Source organism: Anoplophora glabripennis, unplaced genomic scaffold (genome assembly GCF_000390285.2).
Source record: "Anoplophora glabripennis isolate ALB-LARVAE unplaced genomic scaffold, Agla_2.0 scaffold16, whole genome shotgun sequence".
NCBI classification, from domain to species: domain Eukaryota; kingdom Metazoa; phylum Arthropoda; class Insecta; order Coleoptera; family Cerambycidae; genus Anoplophora; species Anoplophora glabripennis.
This window is the reverse complement of record NW_019416253.1, coordinates 812,336-832,168: the sequence shown is the minus strand read 5'-3', so window position 1 is coordinate 832,168 and position 19,833 is coordinate 812,336. Positions and strand designations below refer to the sequence as shown.

The following is a 19,833-nucleotide window of genomic DNA, read 5'->3' as shown; positions in this document are numbered from 1 at the left end:
TGCAACCACTTTTCAATTTTTCAATCTTAAGTTTTCATTGTACATAATTAGAAAAGTAAACAGTAATTCTGTTTTATAAAAAAAACCTTTTTTACATTAATGTTGTGTTGTATATTACAATCTATTCTCTATATGAAGTCCTCTCATTTCAAGACACATATCCAATCTTCGCCTGACTTCTTTGTATGCTTTCGAACAGAAAATGCATCTTCATTTCGTCGCAAGGTCGCCTCCAATCTTGTAAAGGTTCTATGATCAGGAATGAGGCGCTCTGGATACCTCTCTACAGCTCTTCTTGAATTTTTTTGTGACTCGCCATAAATTAGCAACGTATCAACTTTTTCTGAATGAGAAAATATTTTAAAAGCACAAAAGTTATATATTTGACGTTCGTACTGAGTAATGACAAGTATTTTGTGACATTTATGCACGTTAAACAACGAACATTTAATTATTTTCCAATGACTTCCTTATCCTTCCTTCCGCTAATGTGATTTTTAGGTGGTAATTGTTTTGAGACTCTTTAGAACGATATTGCTTATAACTTTTAAACAGGAAGTTTGACACACCCTGTACATATAAACTGTTTTGTGATCATTAATTTTGAAAACTGCAAGATAGAAGAGTGTAATGTGAAAAGTTGGAGAAATCTTCCAATTTCTTGAGTTTCTGTTCTTTGAAAAATAGTACCTACCTTACGTCATTATCTTACTTACTCTTCGACTCTGCACAATATTTTGTAAAGAGAATTGCTTATTTGCAGATCAATTTGAATGATTTTTCATTAGAAGTACCGGTAGTACCAATCTTGCATTAAGAATAATTTGATGAACCATTTTTGGTTTAATGATTCGTAAACAGACTAAAGAAGAAGGCGTGCAGCTTATAAAATTAAGAAAGAATACATTTTTAAGGTATAAATGATACTCTTTTCAATAGGCATGTAACTAAAATACTTGGCCAAATTTTAAATTACAAATTAACACAGTGTTAATTAACAGTGTTAATGTAAATAAATGACTGGAAAGTCTCTATTTTCAAGACAGAGGATATTAAACATTTACAGAAAAATACCTAATCGATTTTTTTTTTATTTAAAAAAAAAAGCGGCAAAGGTAATTTCATTCAAATTTGGAAAGTTGCTTAAATTTTTTATTATCTGAACAAGTACATGCATATCACATTATTAATCACTAGAACATAAAAGCTCTTATTCAGTATTACAAATGAGAGAACTGAGGCAAAAATTACTTGAGAAAAGGAACAATGTGGTCAAAAATGTATACCGGTCGCCAACGAATGGTATGACGTCACAACATGGCTGTCGTTGTTTTCCTGTGCTCCATTTTCATTCACTATTTTGAGGAAGAAAAAAATCTGATTTCTTGTACGTCAACTAAGTACGATGTGTTCTTCCTGAATATGAATGTAAAAAATATGTTAAATGATTCCATTATTGCACTGAAAGAAATGCGCTTTATTCTTTATTAGAATTCTATATGCCATTATAAGACCATTGTATACTATATGTGACAGTTAAACAGGTGAATATTGGATATAAAACGCGTACTGCTAGCACAGTTGTATAGTGACTATAAACCTTATTCTTTATTAAATTATCGTATAACTAGTATACAACGTTTTTTATATCCTTTACGAAATAATAGCAATAACTGTTATTAAAGTGTTCCATATCGTTATTAGAAGATCTAGTACTAGTTATAAGTTTTATAATAATAAATGTATTAAACTGTTGTATACTATGTATGAGTTAAAAACATTGACGTTAAGTTTTCAGAAATTTTATTGGATAACTGTAATTACAAGCTAAGGTTCTAATGTAAACATAAAACATACTTTTAAGCATTAAAAATGATGACAAATCGCTCCCAAAACTGTCCAGTTTATTTTCTTAGCAACGATGCACCCGTATTTTCTTGTATTACATAAGAATTTGCACTATAACTCTTCCACCTTGAGAATTAAGCATCCCCTGAAAGGTTGAGCTTCTTTCCATCTAATTATATTTCCTCTGGTTAATTGACCCATTGCTCTTCTTTGTCACCGTGAACCTTCCGTTCCTCCATCTTATGTAAAACTTAACACCAGCGGTTTCTAATAGGACATACAAAATAATAATTTTTAAGATTTAGACAAGATTTACATTTGAAAAACAAAACAATTGCAAGCCATAAAACAGTTAGATACTTACATAATTTTCCATTTCACACAACGCGATATGATCATGTATCCCACAAAACATGTGCCTATACTGTCTATTTTCATCAAACTAGACGTGTAATAGTCGTAAGTCGATGCACAGCGGACTGTCGGAAATTTTACGACCATAACCGAGATGTACCGAGAGGTGACGATCACTAAACCATTATAAGACGCGTTTTACACGTTAAAAACGGAAACATAATCAGTATAAGAACGAATAATTATATTAATACAATTGTTATATACAAATTCGGATACTGGTCTTTATACAACAAATCTTCCCTACTATACAATTGGAACATAGTCTATAACACCTAATAATGTATAAGTAATTCATTATAACCTTTATTTCATAGATGCATAAGCACCTTCCAGTTAACCTCATTGAATAATGAGTATGGAGATGATTGTTTTTTTTTTAATAAAAGTTGTATATTGGTTATAAAAGTTTTAATATGCGCTATACACATTATTCTAGATAAACAGTTTAATAAGCCCATTTCTTTCAGTGTCACTATTACAGGATCATCTACAAAACTGGACACACTCTATCTAGCACAAGATTAAAGACAAATGTAAATCTACGTACGTCATCAACATCAGTTCATCTGACGTACGTTTTGGTAATCAATGAACATTTAACAATGTCGAACTGGTGACATCTATTACTTTTTATTATTCAGACAGTTTAGGTAGTTTTGAACTTGTTAACAACGACGAATAAGTATCTAATAGCCGTTTCATTACATTATTAAGCCCAAGTCGACAGCAAATTTTTACCACCCCTCCCTCATAATAGACCGATAAATATTTCATAAGCGCGCGTAGTTGTAAATATAAGTACCTGCATAATACATACAATCCACCGAAGACCAAATTACGACGATATTTTCCCAAATTATGTAATGTTCATTGTTGTATTACTAAAACTTCACGGACCTGCGCAACTTATTCATCTGAAACGGACGTCCATATACGAGTTTCAGTAGCATCGCGACGCCTGTAAAAGCCAGTCCTTAAACGGCGTCTCGCTGGCATTTCTCGAGCGTGTTCACAGTGACTGGCGTCACGACATAAAATAAATTATCGGTAACTACAAGATAAAAACAGGAAGTGAACCGTAACAGACTGATAATATTTGAGGATAAATATGTCCTTTGCAGCTGTTGACCGCCAATCTAAAAGTTCTGCGATGAGTGACATTTGAACTACCGACTAGTTACACTGTGCAAAATGAAGTTTAATTGTGAGCTAAACTTCTCCCTAGTGTTTGTCTTGTTGGCGTTTGGTAAGTATATTTTTCGTTTTAATGGGGGGTGCTTAAAGTAGAACCCTGGGAATTAATTAAAAACTATAAAGAAAATGAAAAGATATGGAACATTTTAAAGGCGATAACCTTAAAATTTCGCAACGTTTAAGAGCACGTTATATCCAGTTGCGCCAATCCAGATCCAGACTATTAAATTTATGCTCCTCACAAAACAGGAAATATTGCCTCTAGTTGAATTAAAAATACATCTACAGTAAAATTTTATACCTGGAAAGAGTGCCTTCTTGCCAGCCTGACAGGAAAAGGTATGCGATATTATCCTGTCCTTTTCCCAGATACCTACGTACGTACGGAAAATCGTATTTTGATGTAATTTATTTAAAATAAAATGTAGTGAATTTATACTACAATGTTAAACTTTAAAACATTATCTATTTTCACAAAAGTTGGTATCAAAGGGTCATACGAAAGGTCAATTTAATCATGTGTTGGAAAGTTCGGATAAATAAAACGGGAACTCCAAATGGGGGAAATTTAGCAAAAGCAAAAGGGTTTATAAAGGGAATTAATGTTAATTAATATCCTTTTCCATTACGCAGTGGAATTTGAACGAACTTTATATGGGAATTAATTCAGTGTAAATCGTCCTTGAAGGTCGAATAAAAACTGTTTGTTTCCTTCATGCCTTGATGTTTGGAATTATTATTTTCCGTGTAACAAATTAAGTCACAACAAAAGTCAACTCGCTGTAGACTGACTGGGGTGCTTTCAATGTTAAAATTAATTATAATTTCCTTAAGTTCTAAACCCATCTTTATGCAAACACAATAATAAATAATTATTATGTGACAACCTATAAACTCGAATTTTGTTTGAAGATTGAATCCTTCAAATCAGTTGTATGGTAGTGACTGACACGAATTTAATATTTCATTTTGTATATCCAGTTCTTTATTATATGATCTGAGGACATAACAAAGGTATTTGTTATAAACCAAATCTGTCCTGAAATATGATCCAGTTTATGCCGATCAGATGGAAATATAAAGAAATTGTGGTCAGTATCACAATAGCCATCAAGTTATCGATTTATCCATTCCCATCTGTATCTCAAGCTCCAATATCGGCAACCAGAGATATAGCAAAGACGTCTCAAATATACGGAATATTTAAGTATTGATGTAACACTCCAAAGTTTTAACGGATACAATATTATCACTGTCAAATTTCATTAAATATAGGTTCGGGAAATTCCACAACCCTTGTCGTGACGACTGTGTAGATATTAAATGTTCTTAACTGATTGAATTCGAAATATTCTAAATTAATATCCGATATTGATAACTGAGCAGATATTTTGGAAGGGTTATGAAATATTCCAGAAGAGGGAAAAATTGGTTCTGAAAATGTGTTGAATATTTAAGGGAGAAACATAATCAGCTATACAATAATGATGATGATGGTTATGGTTATAATGAAGACATGATACGATAGAAATAGAATAAGCATACAACCCGTTGTCCAAAAAATAAGATGAATTTGTTTAAAAAATAAAAAATCTTTATGCTTCCAAAGCAAATCCGGAAGACTGAGGATAAAAAGTTGCTCCTGTTATTAGTAATGACACAATAAATACTATATAAGTAGAATACTCAACTTTTTCCTCGGATTTGTACAAGAAAACGTTAACCATGTGTGATGGAAAGAGACTGGAAAGCTCTTCTTTGTCCACGAGTGATGAGTCTAAAAATATCAGCAGGAGTTGCTCCAAAATTCCATTGGATTTTATTTCAGTAATACCAGAACGTTATGATTTAACATAACTAAAATATTAGGCTAACCTAGATTCGAAACATTCCTCGTAATTTTAGACCATTGCTTCCTCATTTTCCACTGAATAATGTTGCACATTCCACTTTATTTGTTCAGCAGTTCATTATTGATTTGTATATTTTAATGTCATGTCTATTATTTGCAACTCACTTTTTAATAAATTTCATAATTTAAAACATAAATGCAACAAATTATGTTGTTACCATGTTAATAAATTTGTAACTAGTCACAACTCGTTTTGTGTCCAGTGCAAGTACTAACTATTTAAACGCCTGTAATTATTTATGTACCTGTATAAAATTTATTGAGGAATATCTAGTATTAGCTTTACTGTGGCGATACCAAAGAAAAGTTTCCTGGGCGATAAAAGTTTGCAAATTGCCCAAGTTTTCCGGAAAGTGTTAACCAACGACTGATACGGATACATAAGTATAAGGAGCTACAACCAGTATTTCTTTCTCAAAGACAAAATGTATACAAAATAGTCTGAAATCCAAAATCAGTTTTAAATATTGTAATAGTAGACATTGTTACAATTTTTTAATTGTTCTTTCATATTTCTCGTTTTTCAACTATTCTATTTTATCTATCTTGCATTTTTCCTCAACTCTTTAAACAGATATGCTGGCATTCATTTTATACTCTTACAGAAGATAAATGCATAACATGTTCTATTTTTTATAAAAGTATTTAGAAAATCTGTAGCAAACTTCTCCCCAATGAAAATTTTCTATTTCTTGTTTGCATCGTTTCATTCTTATACTTAGTACATAGCACTTCTAAAGGTGAGATGTAACAAGTGAATTTACCGATTTTCTGTTAGATTTAGGTCGCTCTGAAGTGTAGCAGCTCGCAAGTGGTCGTAAAAGTGAGAAGTTTGGAACACTAAATACATCTGTCTATCTATATGTGAGGTTGCAGGGTTATGCAGGTATACGTAAGCGATGTATATATTCGGCACCATAATTCTAGCTTTTATGAAGGTCGTGGTTCATGCTAGCAGGGGTGGATTTTATTTATTATGAGACCTTGTTCCATTCCTTAACGACGACTATCATTCTTCCAAGTCTTTCGATTTTCTCTAGTGTTTGCAGCCCTAAATATGTAACCTTTGACATATTCTTTTTTTCCTGTCTTGCGCTGGATATATCCGAAGTGGATGTGGAGGAGCATTACCGTCTATAGATATAAATTTATCGTCCACAACCCTTCTGAATTATCTGTACGTATATCCGAGACATTTTATGTTAAAAAACTGATATACTACTGGGGGGGGGGGGTCAGTATATGGATAGCCATTATCAAGTGTAGAATTCTTCAGTCGAATCACTGTTTTTTATTCCATACATAACCATACAAATTGGTTATCTGTCCTCATTTTGTGGGTACTTCTAGTTTATACAGGGTGTTTTGTAGTTTTAGATTTCCCCACCTACATTCATAAACGACGATGTAGTTGAGGCCAGTGGCGGCTCGTGACATTGTGAATAGGTGAGGCCTGTGGCTTTTTTACTAAGTGAGCAAAAAAAATTTCAAGGTCACGATCTCGAAATTTTTAGTTGCATTTACAATATTATAGAAGAACTGATGTTCACGCAGGGTTTCCGTTCAGATTTTATAAAAAATAATACGCAACTATTTGGAAATTTTATTTGTCCTCTCTCAAATAATAAATAGGAATAAATTTCCACGTAATTTTTTATTATGGAAATATTCGCCAATAGCAATACTATAATCGCAAATTAAAAAATTATATTATTAATAATAGTATCAAAACTTAAAAAATTGTATGTACAATAAAATTAAGTAACAGAAAAAAACGAAGTGATATATTTACCTAATAATTAATAAAATTGTTCCTACTTGGTTTATGAATATTAAAAAATATACTTCTTATATACATATAAAACACAAACACCGCCGCCAGTTTTTCGTTTGCCTCCACTTTTAACAAAATATTGCACCTACTGGTCAAAATTCATTACATGCCTCAGTTTTTGAATCCGTCAACTTCGTGAAGGCCTACAGCTAAAATCACATACTTCCCCCCTCTTTATCTCTGAAACTATTCATAGGATCACTTTGGGCCCATGACAACTTTTGATCAGAAAGTCAAAAACTATAACGTACTGCAATTTCAGTAGAATCGACTGGGGCCCATTTTCCATTGATTTTGTGCGGAGTTCTTTAACAAAGGCGCTTCCAGAATATACCCTATAGTAGAATAATGGTGTTAAAATATACGGTGTGAGAGCCAAATTTTCAGTTGCTTCATACGACGAGTCGCCACTGGTTGAGGCTATAATTTTATTCACTGCTCTGTGCACCATAAACACATTATTCGCCATTTTAACTCAATAAAATGTATGGAATGATTAGAATTCAGGAATAGTTTCACAGTTTATGGAATGGACATGGAATTAATTTTATTACTTCCTCCTATTTTTGGGGTACAGAACAGACCAATCAGATTTATTTATTGGAGTAATAAAGCTAATAAAGATTTCATAACGTTGAAGTCCGTCAGGATATTTATAGGAACAAAGATACATTTTTTAGGTGCGTTTAAAATTGTATTTGAAAATTCCGCATGTTCTAAATTCGACTCGAAGTTGGATAAATGAATTATTTACCACTTGAGTGGAAGGGCTGGTTGGGTAGGCGTCCGCCAACAACTCTTCCATCTAAATCTAAATTTAAACTGATCGATCTGGCGGCTAGTGACTTTAAATTTTAATAAGGGTTGGGCGTACAGCCGGAATATTTGATATTTATTATTACGGATGCATTTATGATCCCATAAAATTGATTACACTTTATTGAAGCACGAAGTTATTACTTATAAAGTAAATGTACTAAATTCAGTTATTAATTAAGTATATTGGAAAAAAATTCTATTTAGATGGTAATATTAATGAAATTACTGTGTTTAAATATAAATGAAAGTTCATCTAAAAATATCTTTGAAGCAAAATGTTAAATATACATTGACATATAATTTATTACGGTCGTAAAACTGCTTTCAAATTTATTTATTTTACTTAATTCATCCAAGAGGAAGAAAATCAATTATAAGAGGAAATAATATGAAGAAAAATATGTGTGCAATACAATAAAATTACAATAAAAAAGACAAAAATACAAACAAATTTATAAACTGTTTAAAAAAATACTTTGACAATGAATAAAAACACAGAATATAATAAATAATGAATCAGTAATAAAAGAACAAAATACAAACAATTAAAGTTAAAACATACATATACAGGGTGTGGCGTGTATAATCTATAAAAATTAAACTGCAGCTTCTTAACGATATTTGTAATAGAAAAGCCTTATACGAAAAAGTTCTATTTTTGTGTTTTTTTCCGTAAATTAAAGTTCAACTATGGATCAAAATATTTTCCCTGGAACGGTCCTGTCCTTGTGCTGTACAATGAGTTGCAGGTGATAGGGGTGCAACAGCTGGCGCCTGAGATTCCTACTTGCTGTGCCAGTCATCGAGTACTAATTGTGGGGTCTTCGTCAAGATTTTCCAACACTGCATCTTCAATATTAAGGTTCACTTGCTGACCACGTTCTTCTCCTCGAGGAATAACACTTCCCGCATCTCGCAGCCGCTGAACGCACTGTAGGATTGTATTTGCACATGGGGGGTGACGTTGTGGCAATCGTTCCTGGTACAACCTAGTCGCCGCGAGAGCATTTTCTCCGGCTGCACCATACACTAACACCATATCGACACGTTCGGAAATAGTAAATTAATTGTTTTCTCCGTTCATTGTAAAACTAGTTTGTGCACAAACTAAAAAATTAAGCATAGTTAGAAATAAGAATCTCGTTTTTAATGTAACCGGCACGTTATTCTTATTTTTTACTTCTTTATAAAAATTACACTATCACTATAGTGGAATTACAAAATAAAAACTTTTGTCTGGAATCTTTCAGTTTTTAACATTGATGGGTCGATGGACGATGCTTAATATTTAATAATTAAGTGAATAGGTAATGATTCAATGCAAATACAAAATCAGTTGACTGCACAAGGTTTTTAATAAATAACACAGAGTCGGCCTTCATTTTCGTTGAATAAATGAACTTTAATTTACAAAAAATAAACGCGAAGATAGAACTTTTTCGTATAAGAGTTTTCTAAGCTGTAGTTTAATTTTTATAGATTATACACACCACACCCTGTATACTCGTATAATTGTCAATGTATAAAAATTAGCATATGAATATAAATTTTGACAAACAAAATAGGGATTAAATACAAACAGAATATACCATATATGAAAGCAGAAAAACGTCTTAATATCTGTCGGGGAAAAATTGAGTGTGTCCAGCCTATTCTCAATTTTAACATGAATAATTTATCATTTGGTATAAGGGTGATCACTGCAAAATATTGGTATGGGAAACAGAAATTACAAACAAATTCTCACAAACCTGTCGAAAAATAAGTCCTGTAAGATAACCTGAGCTAGATAAGTCAGTGTAAGGTACGCAGTGTAGAAATATTCTTGAATTCTTTACTAATGTTCATAATAAAATCGAATAATTTTAGGGGAAAAATATAACGATACATTTTGAAACGTTTAAATGCAGTGAGTTACTATTACAGCAAACGATGAGCAAGTCCAAACTGTTCTAAAATTGTTTACAGTCAGAAAGTCGATACAGATTTTCATATTGTCAGCATTCAGGAAAAAATAGATATTAAAATTATGCCCGATATCATTAATGAAAGGAATTGAATAAAACGGGCCACGTATGGAACCCTGAGGCACCCCTAATGTATTATTAAATACATTAGAACGCAATGGCAAATATACGAATTCAGTAAGTGTAAACGAGATGCCAAAAACTTCAAGCTTGCAGCAATATGCCATGATTGAAAAAATTAACTTAAATTAAAATTGTTCATACCTTTATATCTTTATCTATGGGTAAAATAAGTATGGCATGTTTTTCACCTCAATTTCTGTACTAATCAATCAATCAATCAATCAATTGTTGGTAGATTGGTTGATTATTATCAATTGCTTCTTTCCATTCAGATTCAATTTCTACTGCTATTTATTGTTCGTTGGATCCCTTTCCTTGTTCTTGTTTTTCATTCATAACTTTTTCCTTCTATTCTTCATTTTCATTATCTTCTATATTTTTCATTTCATCTGATTGAATATTATAGCAGATTTTAGCTGAGGACATTTTTGAAATAAATATAGGTCATTTTGTTGCAGCAGGCATCAGCGATTTTTAAATATAATAACATTCATTTCTTAGTAATATAATAGTGCAGTGCAATATTGCAGTGCCCTATTATAATATTTCTCGAGCAAACTGTTGCACCAAACTATAATTTTATAACAAGAAAATGTAAAGTTCGTTAAACTTAAACTTGCTAAAAATAACTGGAGGTTCATGAATTTTTAATCAGGAGATCATCAACCACGTTCTCTTTACTTTATTTGGCAGATGCTGATATTAAAATACCTCATAGTGGAGTATTCCTATCTCGTTAGCTTTGTGTTCAGTGTACTTACTAAAAGGAAAGAAAATATCGCGTTTCTTGCACGGGTAAACAAAACTAATTAATCGGGAACATATAATTAGAGAATCATAGCCTTTTAGAATAGCTTCGATAGACTGAGATCCGTTTATTACGCAAGTTTAGTAACGTTTAATAAACGGTATGTTGAATTTCGGCAACAAAATGTTAGTTTATTTATTATAACTAAATGCTAAGTTAAAGGAAGTAAATAGGGTTATTAATTAATAATTGTTTCGAATGTTTTCAGTGGTACAAATTTCGTAACATTTAGAAGTATGGTTAAACTCAGACAACTATATTTTTTACTCTGTGGAATCAAATTATTTATTACGATTAAATTAATTGTTTATTTGTGACAAACAAATGCAGCGTTATAGGCATATTTACTGTAATTTTAGCACTTATGTATTTACCTTTATAAAATTTTGTCAAAATATATACGTAGTATGCAATTTCGTACGTATTAACCGTCAATTAATTAATCGCAAACATATTAATAGTGGGTCGCAGTTATTTAAAACTGCTTTGCTAGACTGACCAAATGTTTTATTCTACGAGTGCAAATTTGGTAACCTTTAATGAACGAGTTTGATTAAATTAATCCAAATTTTAGTTTACTAAAATCAAATGATGTATTTGAAGTAAATTAATTGTTTATTTATGACGATTAAATGCAATATTTACTATAAATTACGATATTTAGATATTTTTGGTGTCACAACTTCGCCAGAAAAATATACTACTATGAAATTTCGTACGTTTAGTAATCATGAACATATAATTAGTGGTTGTTTAGTGATAGTATGAATATGGTAATATGTAATAAATAGTATACTTGAATTCGGACAACAAAATTTTAGTTTATTAGAATCAAATGACTTACTTCGGATAAATTAATTGTTCATTTGTAACAACTAACAACAACATTATAGGCATATTTGCGAGTATTGTTGGAATTTAGGTGTTTGTTGGAAAATTTTATGTCTATTTTAAGAGAATAGTAATTACTATTGAATTAGCATCAACACAAGGTTATAATAACTCTATTCTTGTAATTTCAGGTAAAATATACTTGTTACAAATAAATCTGTAATTATACCTCACTTAAAAGTTATTTCTGTGTAATATCTTAATAAACCAACCGAACGAGCTTCTCTGCGGCAATAAAAGAATTTAATTAAAATAATTTACCCGAAAAATTTTCAAATTCGGCGGCGATTGCATCTAAAGAGCGTAAAATTTTCTATCATGGGGGCTTCATAACTCACAGTTTATAATGGCAATGGCGCCTGGCATAAAATTGGAATGTCTGGTGTATTTACTGCAAACGTAATATTTGTCGCGGTACCCCCGATGGAAACAGCAGGGTCCATATATTAACGGCGACTTTAAAATGGCAAGGGAAACGCCGGCAGCAACAAAAATATAAACGTTAGAGATTTCTGTAATTTAAGGGCGCCTATCTCTTTTCGGAAAGTGTAACATGTAGACCGGGCGGGATTTTAATTAGCGTTATACGCAACTGGTAAATATGAGGGGACGAATATTTTCTAATCCTTTCAGGATATTACGAAAAATAAAAATAAATGAATTCGTTGCGATTTCTCACTTTGCATGCTAAGAAAAAACAAATGTGTCAATAAAGAATGAGATACTTGCTTGCAGATACAACAAAATCGACTTTAAAACTATAATTATTTATTTCTATCTTTCAATTATTATTTTTTACCCAATATGCATAAATAAGTGCCATGAGTTGCAGCAGAATCTTGGCAAAAGCGCACGACTATGCTGAGTTTATTATTTGTAAGTTGGCAGTCTTTGTCATGTATATAGGTATAAGATGCTATATGTGAACCAAACGGAGGAAAAAAGCTGTTGAAGAGAAGATTGTGGAACAAGAACCTCCGCACACCGTTCAAGAGCATAAACTAATGGACATAAAGTACATGACACAAAGCACGCACTGCTATTTTTGCTAAGACCTTTTAACTATTTTAGATTATCTACAATGCTATGTTTTTCATATGGGACTAAAGCCCGCTGCCAATTTGAAAAAATTATATTCTATCGAAATAATTTGCGATAAACATGTATATAACAAATAAATCTACTCATATGCACATAGCATACATATTGACTAATTAACAATATAAAAATATCATATTTAAGTAGTTTTAAATTATATTTAATGAACGCATAAAGACTATACAACAGCGCTAATAATTGACTAGCAGTTGTACACACTGCGAATCTACAAACCTTGGACATCGGAGATATTGCGCGTCAAATTCGGGTAAAGATGCGTACGCGTTCAAAAATGTATTATGTGTAAACTATGTACAATATAATTATTATATATAGCAAATATATCGCATTATCCTCGCGAAGATTTGTATCCTTTATTTAAAATCCGTAAATCATGTGAACTGGTAAAACAACGAGAATTATGTTTATTTAGTTATAAAGAAATGAAATGACACTCACGCCCATCTCTCGTCCAAGTCAAAGAAAATGTTGGATGCAATTTTGAAGGTTCTGTGATAGAAATTACATAATTATTACTCACTGTTCGTGTTTTTAATCTCTATTTTAGTAATGTTACAAAAGTTTTGCAACTATAACTAATTTTTTAGATATAAAGTTTGCTGAGAAATATTTATGTTCCTTTGTTATTCTGTACAAATGCTTTTATCAAGTATTACTAATTATATTAATCAAGTAAAGAAAACTTTATGTAACCCTAAATATTGCTGGGTAATGATTACGATGTTTTTATAAACCATTAAATATATTAAAAGGATTTATCAACTGTATTTTTTATTCCAATAAATATATCACAGCTTCCTAGTCTTTTTTAATTAATCTAGTTTTTTAAAAACATTACAAAAAATCATCTGTTGTGGATAATTTATTGTTGATAACAATGTACATGGGATTTAGGAAAAATGTATATGTTTCAAATGTATTCTCTCCTTGCTGTCAGCTGATTGCGACGTTGCCACATTAATCCTCAAGTCAGACAGAAATGTAATGATTGGTTTCTGTTTCTAATTAATACAGCTCGGAGTACTATTAGAAATATGTAGCCAAACAAAATCAATTTAAAGCATCTGCAAAGTTAAGTGGAACAAATTTGTGACAGACGATGTTGATACGTAAAAATTAAATAGTTTTGGTTAAACTTATAACAAGCACGATTACCTTGCTACAAACGAAAAAATCTTTCTAACAATTCACCATAATAAAACATATACCTACCGAATGAAAAAAATTAGGAGGACCAGAAGTAAATCCGCCTACAGAATCTTTAAATCCGGGGGTTTTATGAATATTTCGGAACGCCGGTATGAGTGAGGATAAAAAAGAAAAACAAGCAGCAGGGTGGAAAATGAGAAACAATTTTAACTTGAGATCTAATTTTAGGATCTTTAAGCAACGAGCTGCTGTTCGCATTTCTTAGCGGATGAGAAAAACATTAAAATAGTCTCAGTTGAATTTAACAGACAGTAATGTCTTGAAATTGAATGTCATCCTCGAAAAAAGTATTTAAGTTCAACCTCTCCGAATAATATGATATATATTTCTAAAAATACTTATTAAGAAAGTCAACCTTTCAATTGGATTAAAGCAATTTATTCTAAACTATGTTAATATCGACCCAGGCTTGATGTGTATGATTTAAAGTTATTCCAAACGAATTTCTACTAGTATCCACATTTCTCTCTAAAATATGAGCTTTACTGGAACAATATATTTACCTTGTAATTCCCTCGCGAGAGATTTTCTAACAAGGGTGAAAATAAGAAACCACGTAACTTTTTTAGTCTAGACTTCTCTTAATATAATTATTGCCCTGCCAGACTGAATATACATTTTCTAAGTAGAGTTTCATTTACTTTGAGTGTCTGCCTTTGTGCGGCAAATTAATAAAGCAAGTTATTTCAGAATTAAATTTTGTACTGCAATCTACGTAATACTACACTTCTCTAATAGTACGTATCCAATTTCAGCCTTGGTAAAGTATAAGATGCGGTAAAAAATGTATCTGGTCATTGTGAAATTTTACACTGAAGCAGGGTTTTGAAAACTGCAAAGTATTTTCTACCAGTCGTAATCATTAGTTTTTGATTGCAAAAAAGACAACACTACTTGCTCAATAGGACTGAGTAGTGGGACGCACAATAGGCCTGATAAGGCCGCGGTGCTATGGAACTTGATTAAAACCAACCACTAGAAGAAGAAGAATACGAACAAGATGCAAAGCAGATTATTTCCGATATAATGTAATATGAACTATATCGAATGATAAATGATAGTATTTGTCTTGCTGCCATAGTATAAATGTGAAATTCGAAGTTTTCGAAAGAATATTGATTCATATACTTGCGAAGTTGGGTTTGCGTTCGAAGCAACTTCTCTGCGGACTAAATCTCTGCTCAGAACTTAATGGTAGATTAATTGAATGGTAGGGTACCCCAAAAATGTTCTGAAAATTTCAGTTTGATACTCCAAAGCGTTTGAAACTTTAGTACCCCCAAAATGACCACAAAATGTTTTTACATTCATGTGGAAAACTTCTGGAACATAAATAATAACCAGAAGATTTACGAATTCTCACTGTTATTGTTGTTAAAGTAGTCGTAAACCCATAAAATATTTACATATAATTTTCAACGCGGTTTAGAACCGGCAGCATATTTTAATAATAAAGCGTCGTGTATGGATTATCTCCTAAGTATAGGGTATTATTTATACCACAGGTGGCGTATATTGTACGGAAATACGTTAAACCATAAATTTGGTAGGGATTCCTATTCTATCTTCGTCGCGATATAATACGACTCTATATAGACACGATATTGCAAAGAAATAATGCCTTTGAATCTTCCTTGTTGAGGCTATTGCGAAAGCATTAGTTTGGCTTCTGGCTTTTAGTGTTCGACTATAAATGGAAGTAAAAAAAAATCTATGGCACTGTTATGCCACTGTGTTTATTGTTGGACGAACTATAGCAATATTGTATACACACGTACGTATTGTAGGTCGGAAATGTCGTAAGTTTTTTGAAAAATATTGTCATATATACAGGAAGTAACTACGCGGGGTGTTAAATTGTATTTTTTATTCAACGTTTTTCAAGAGATCAATTCATTATTTATTTTTATCAGCAACAAACAGGACAGCATAATCTTGTCCTTTCGAATCCTTGCCATCGGTTCATTTTAGAAAGCTTTATAATAAAAAAACGCCAGCGGAGAGCTCGTTGAAATTTGTTATGCTTTCAGCTACATTTACCTGTTAGATTGTGAATATTATATGCAGCATTTTTCTTACACAAAGGCGTGGTTAATTACTTATGGATGGATGGAAATTTACATTCTAAGGGTATATAAAGCGTATTATATTCTTGGTGCCTTATTTTTCATCATGTTAGGAGATGATTTTCCAACGAATATCGATTTTCTTTTAATTACTGTAATTATGCCGCAGGTAACACGAAAAATAGCTATTAGTAGACAATTAAAGCAAGAACTGAAGTATGAATTTCATTTCTTGCATTTTCCAAAGAATGATTTTGGCAATTTGAGATTTTTATATGCATACAGGGTACCTTCGCCAATGTCTTGATTCCAACAGGCTGAGAAGTGCATCTTTGATTGTTGTATCTTAAAAAGAATGTTTTACAAAACGAATTTCAATTTATTTTCGTTGTTTTAGCGTTTAGGAAAAATTGGTGATCCAAAGTTGTAGGAAATTTTCTTGTTTTCTTTACTCGTTTGGCCACATGTTTCTTATTATTAGAGATAGATCTATCAAATCTTATATCGCTGTGAAATGAATGAAGCGCCCTATCCAAGTATATAAAAATATATAGTGTTCTGGCAACAAAATATATAAGTTTGGCTTGTATGTCCTAAATACAATATTAAATTATGTTTTAAGTACTTACACTTTTGAAACCACAAAAAAATTTCCTACGACTTTGGCCCGTGCAATTTTTTTCTGTGTACGAAACTAAAAAGGACAACTCAACTCTGCACATTTATTTTATGTGTATGTATAATTCGCAATGTAACTGAGTTATTTCTCAAAATATCAACTGCTTACAATTGTTGATTTTTTTAATCAAGCTAAAGTTATAGTCCTTCCATCCACATGTATACAACAAAAGATGGCAACGCTGGTAATTAGTTGTTTTCAAGATGATTTCTAATAAAAAATTATGCAGATCATATCATTCAATACCACAAGAAAACTGTTAATTATTATGTTGGTATTTAACGTACACAGAATATTCACAATGTTATACAGACAATTAAAATGTTAATTATCGATTAATGATAATTCATTTTGTGTTTATAATGGCACATCACTTCTTTATTTTGACAAGGGCATTTATTTTAATACCGAACCGTCCCCTCCATGTGTTCAAATTCCAACATCAATCATCATGCAACTTAAATTTTTACTAATGCGTACGCGGCTTAAGGCTAAGCGGATTATTAGCAATCCTGTTTTATATTTTACCCTTTCCCGCGGATTACCTAATCATCACAAACTTTCACATATATTTTGAGATCACTGTGCAGAATTTAATTTAATTCAATTTAAAGGAAAGTTTGCCCGCTGTTAATCAGACTTTGCGAACTGCAAATTTCCTGAAACAAGTTAACGGCTAAAGGCGCGTTCGGACTTTACGGTAATTTAAAATTTACTGTGCTGACGTAAATTTTGTGTTTTTTATTTGAACTTAAAAAGTCTCTAGTGTTTCGGCACCAGTCTAACGTAGATAATGTACTGTGTTTTGTCAAAAAAGGCACATATTTACAGTACGGGTTGGATGGTATACGGCAAGTGTAGACAAAGTGCAGCGACCGCATCGTGCTGCAAGATTTAATATTCGTTAAAGATCACTTTTTGGCTGTTTCCTTAAGTACACTCATAAAAATTTTATGTAAAATTACACACTAGGTCATTGGTTATTTTGACGCTACTGTAGGTAATGTAAAATTGCATCTTTCAAATAAAGTTATAGTACACTAATCATGTAATTTTACCTATTTGTGTAATTTCTCCAAAATGTAAATCTACATTATTGATATACAGTGTGTATCAGCCAAATGAAATAAATTCAATAATAGGTAAATAAATGGGGTGTGTTCGGAAAAACGCTCGGACACGTCGATTGGTATTTTTAGTTGTGCATTTTTTCAACAATTTTTTTTATACTGGGTGTATCATGTAACAGCGGTCAAAATACCAACTTTCTTATTGTAAATGGAACATCCTGTATATTATTCAATTTTTGGATTCTTCAGAAAATTCTAGACATATTTGATGTACAATGTCCTATACCTATCTTCAACTGTTTCGGAAATATTAAATGTTTTCAAAATTGCAAAAATTAACATTAAAAAAAAGATAATTATTTGATTACAGAAATTCGCCACAACAGACGCAAAAACTGATAAATAATAGGTACTCTTTATTTATTGATAATGTAAAAAAGGAAAAAAAAAACATGAAAGTCAATGTAGGAGATGTTCAAAATGCTCGCCGGGAACGTCTTGGCAACATCCTAATCTTAAACAGAAATTTCTTCTAACGTTACTCAAGGTGTGACCGATCTAATCGCAAGCGTTATTCGTCTTCTTAAGTCAGCGAAGTTGAGTAGTTTAGTTTTGTATAAAATACCCTTGACATATACCCATAAAAAGAAGTCTAATGGTGTCAGATCAGGGGATCGTGCTGGCCATTCCATCAGTACTCGCCTCCCTATCCACCGATTTGGAAATATTCGGTTGAGGTACTGCTGGACATTGATTTGGTAATGGGGCGATTTGCTAGATCAGGATATAAGTTTATTAAAGCTGGCACGACATTATTTGGCACGACATTATTTTGGAAGAGCATTTAACCTTTTCACGGTATTGCATATGTTCTTCTGTAATCCATTGAGGATTTTCATTAGACCAATAGCGGCAATTTTAATGATTCGAAACCAAAACATGTTCTAATTGGATCACATTGTTATCTAATATTGTCATCATTTGTTCACAAAAATACACGTTCCTATCAAAATCGTCTTTCATGAGCTCCTGAGTTGGTTTCATTTTATAGGGGTGCATTTTATTTTCTTTTAATATTCGAATAATCGATGTATGTCTAACATCGAACATTGGGGCTGCTTTTCGACTAGAAGTATGTGGGTTTTCCTCAGACTCAAGCATAATATTCAATTTGGTATCATCACTTATTGCAGTGACAGCTGCTTTTTTTATCTGCCTTCTATGTCCAAGCTTGCGAAACTGCTTTTCTATTTTACTCATTGTCCTTTGGGATATAGTCGGCAAATTTGGAAATCTTTCATGAAATAAGCGAGTAACTTCCATTTGTGTCCGTGTGTTATCTCCATAACCAATCATCTGTAGAATTGTTATTTTGTGCATTTCTGTTAAATGAACCATTTTTCTGATATGCAGTTAACGAAATTCAAACGAATGTAACACAAACAACTACTGTTATGCAGGTAGACAACACGTTGCTAAGGCCAGGCGTTTTAAATAAAAGTAAACAAAACTATTTATATATATTTTTATTTCATATCAGTAAAAAGGAACGCTGAAATGGTTTCTGCTTACTTTCTCATTATCAAGAGCTAAATGGGAAATAAGTATTGTGTCTGTAATCAAATAATTTTCTTTTGTTAATGTTAATAAATAAGATAGGTATAGAGCATTGTACATGAAATATGTCTAGAATTGATGATGTTTCTTATACTCTTTAATAACTTTAAATAAAGATATACCGAGAGATTTAGATAATTTACACACAGTCATATTATTTACTTACGTCAGTATTTATTTATAACATCTGTGTTATTACGTCACAAATGAATCTAAACATGCTCGCTGATGTGACTAATTTGATGTGCTACTCGTCACAG

At 31.8% G+C, this 19,833-nt stretch overlaps 1 protein-coding gene across 1 annotated transcript in view; it reads left to right on the top strand.

Annotated features, from left to right (window-relative positions):
* The first annotated feature begins 3,243 nt into the window (after positions 1-3,243).
* Positions 3,244-19,833, top strand: part of LOC108914190 — a 231,498-nt gene continuing 214,908 nt past the window's right edge. The window contains exon 1 of the mRNA XM_018719933.2: positions 3,244-3,511. Coding sequence (XP_018575449.1) covers positions 3,457-3,511 — 55 coding nt within the window. The 5' untranslated portion in view covers positions 3,244-3,456. The remainder of the gene's footprint in view (positions 3,512-19,833) is intronic.